A 3,561-nucleotide genomic window follows, 5' to 3' on the forward strand; every position below is an offset into this window, starting at 1 on the left:
GGGCTGGAAACAATATTGCAGCCCTGTTTGACTGTGCAACCAGCCATAACATTGTTTTTCCAGCCCTCTTTGACTGTTCAACCAGCCATAACATAATTTTTCCAGCCATTGCATAGTCAAACAGGGCTGGTTGCATGGTCTAACAATGTTATAAGGAGAAATATTGCACAGTTCAACAACCAGCCCTGTTAAATACAAATGGCTGCAATCAGTCAAACAACCAGCCGTGGATAAATATATTGACAGAACCAGAAAAACAACCACAAGACATAGAACTTGCTTCAATGATATATATATATATGCCATGACTTCTTCTTGCCAAACATGAACGACCATCATCAAAGTTTACCACAAATAACAATGCATAACCATCAAAAATACAAAAAAGATAGCTAAAAGAGGCATTGGGAAAACATATATAAATATACCCAAAAGTTGACATAGGAATGATAAATTTTGTCTTACATACACAGCCATGGTAAGCTTTAGTTTCTACCAATTAAAAAAAAAAAAAAAAAAAAAAACAATGGTGCAACAAGTACAACGCTGAAAATACGATTACTACACCAAGCCCGTGTTCCTATCGAGACAATTTTCTTTCCTTCAGTCAAAATGAAATTCAGGGTGCCTTTGGTACTCTTTTTCTAGCCACTTCAGTTGGATATCCTTGTCATCGCCAAGGGCAGGAAACATGTGCCTACCCCACTCTTTTTCCATGAAGTAGATGGTGCTAAACAGATGAAGGTAATGACCCGAGTACACCCCTGGAAGACTCAACACCATGTCCAAAATGGCTTTAACCTGAGTAGTTGCTATGGAAGCAATATCCTTACGTGTACTTCCACTTCTACTCTCAACAATCACATTTGAGATGCTCTTCAAAGAGTCGGACATCTCTTGCGCAACTGAATGCTTTTTTTTTTTTTTTTCTTGTACATTGGCTTGAAAAGGTGGACACTGGTTGCCAAGCCTTTCCCCTTACTCACTGCTGGTTCTGCCCTCGACAATGATGGACCTTCAACCTCCATTGCGTCAACATTCACAAACGGTTCACATTGGGGGTCAACAAATTCTATGCTATCAGCAGAGTCCCCAGAACCTTCGGTGGTTTCCTTTGGTAATTGACCGCTTGTGCAGAATGCATTTTTCCCCATTGCAACCGTGCCTCCATACATGATGTTCAGGTAGTCACGATTCGGCAAACCTTTATTTTTAAAGGTTTTTGCAAGGGGACATGCCTACGTGTGGACAACCAGTAATTAGAACACAATAATATAGTTGTAGACAATAAAGAATTTCATAATTATGTAACGTGAACTAACCGCAATCTTTCGAGTCCACCACTCATCAGGCACCTCAAGCATCCCAGTTCCAGCATCATAACCCAACCCAGTCTCATTGTCAAAACACTGGTTATAATCCCTCCACCCTTTTTTCAGATGATCCATTTGTTCTTAATCTGAAGTGGAGTCACCACTTTTCCCATGTTACCCAACTGTTCAATCACGTTGTTAACCCCAAGTTTAGTCAAAAATCCTCCTTTCCTCTGGCCGGCTAGGACTTGAGCAGCACAGAACTGACAAAAAGCTTGTAGTTCCTTAGGGTCTTTCCAGTCAGCTCTCTGATCATTACTACCACCATCCTTCAATTTCTCCTTAACCATTTTTCCTAGAACTTCCTTCTACACTCATTGACGCATTTCAACAGGCAGTTCATGTGCATAATCATAATCAGTTAGGCAAAATGAAAACTAAACTCACACATATATCCAAATACAACAAAGGTTTACACAGAGGATCAAAGAACCTACTTTCATACTGTCTTGGAAAACACATAAAAAAAAAAAAAAAAAAGGCACAAACATTGAACACAAACAAATCAGAGAAAACCACAGATTGATGAAATGCCTCATTGACGCATTTCAACAGGCAGTTCATGTGCATAATCATAATCAGTTAGGCAAAATGAAAACTAAACTCACACATATATCCAAATACAGCAGAGGTTTACACGAAGGATCAAGAAACCTACTTTTATAGTGTCATGGAAAACACATAAAAAAAAAAGGCACAAACATTGAACACAAACAGATCAGAGAAAACCACAGATTGATGAAATGCCTCATGGAAAACAATATAACTACACTAACAGATTAGAGAGCATTTTAATTTTAATGACTCTTACCGGTGAATGCGGAGACCCACAACGGTGGCAACGGTGTCCACAGCGACGGCAATGGTGTCCACAACGGAGAGGAGGTTCACTCGAGTGAAGGAAGAACAGAGGGGAGTGGTTCAAAGAGGTTCGGCTAATGGGTTTCTGAGTTCCTTTCCTTCTCTGTTTTGATGGTTTTGTGGTTTGTGGGTAGGTGCAAAGCATTGAAGATGATTCGGACGGAGCAACAACCAGCATTGAAGGCATTGAACCAAGGTAGTTGAGAGAGAGAAGAAAAGAAAGCTTTCAGGTTTGTGAGAGAGAGAAGAAAATAGCCGTTGCGAAGGCAGCGTACCGTTTTGTGATGGGCATCAGAGCAGCTGTGATTTTGTTCACATAATACGCTCACAAAATAATGAACAGGACGCGCAAGAATGAACAGGAAGTGCAAGACCGGTTTTTTAATGAAACGGTGCGTATCTGTGATGAGAATGAAGAAAGTGTGGTCCATGAACAATATTGATTAGAGGAGTTAATGAAACGGTGCGTTGCGAATGATTTTTTGCGTTTCCCAGCTTTAGCTTTGCGCATTTCTCCTCCAGCTTGCGTTTCCCGTTTCCACGTTTTGTAGCGTGGGTCCTAGCAATTTATAACAAACGTAGACGCAAACGTGGTTAAACGTGGATCCAAACATTGCCAAAGACTCAACCAATCAAAAAAATTCATTTAATTAATTTTAATTAGTAACCAATCAAAATTAATTTCACTTAATCATGCGTGATAGGCTTCACCCAATTGAACGCATGCAGACTATTGAAACTTAATCTTGTGATATCTTTCAATCCAACCGTCTTATTAAGAATCCAAATGTATTGTTGTGAAATTTTAAAGTACTCACAAGTGCACGAACCGTACCGAAGTATAGTTTAATAAGAACGAGATCAAACCCATATGGACTTGTATGAACGTAGGAAAATTAATCAAACCTTAACCAAATTAATCCTAATCTAGTTTTAAAAAAATTGGTTGTTTTGAAATTAAATAAAGCTAAGCAAATAATTAAACTAAGAAAAGATATTATTAAAGAAGTAAAAAGATGTAAACAATCAAGAGAAAAGAATTAAGGTTTTGGAATCCGCCTTGTTAATCCATATAAGCATATATTTATGATCATTAATTTTTCCCAGTTACTGCATGATAATCTAGAATTCAATCTTGCTATCATGGAAAATATTATCATTAAAACCTTTGTTTTAAAAATCTAAAGCATGCTCTTCTTTGCTTCCTAGGTATAAAATCAAATCATCAATTGTATCCATTGACAAACAAATCACAAGATATATCCAATTCTAAAAATTAAATCATCAATTGTATCCATTGACAAACAAATCACAAGAGATATCCAAT

General features: G+C 37.9%; 1 protein-coding gene across 1 annotated transcript; it reads right to left on the minus strand.

The window, feature by feature from the left end:
• Positions 1-603: 603 nt before the first annotated feature.
• On the minus strand, positions 604-1,448 carry LOC126700182 (uncharacterized). Its single transcript, XM_050398227.1, has 3 exons — positions 1,323-1,448; positions 987-1,238; positions 604-876 (listed from the first exon to the last, which is right to left on the minus strand). The coding sequence occupies exons 1-3, from the start codon at positions 1,446-1,448 to the stop codon at positions 604-606; spliced, it is 651 nt and encodes a 216-aa protein (XP_050254184.1).
• Positions 1,449-3,561: the final 2,113 nt, after the last annotated feature.

The sequence above is a fragment of the Quercus robur genome, chromosome 2 (assembly GCF_932294415.1).
Source record: "Quercus robur chromosome 2, dhQueRobu3.1, whole genome shotgun sequence".
Classification (NCBI taxonomy): Eukaryota; Viridiplantae; Streptophyta; class Magnoliopsida; order Fagales; family Fagaceae; genus Quercus; species Quercus robur.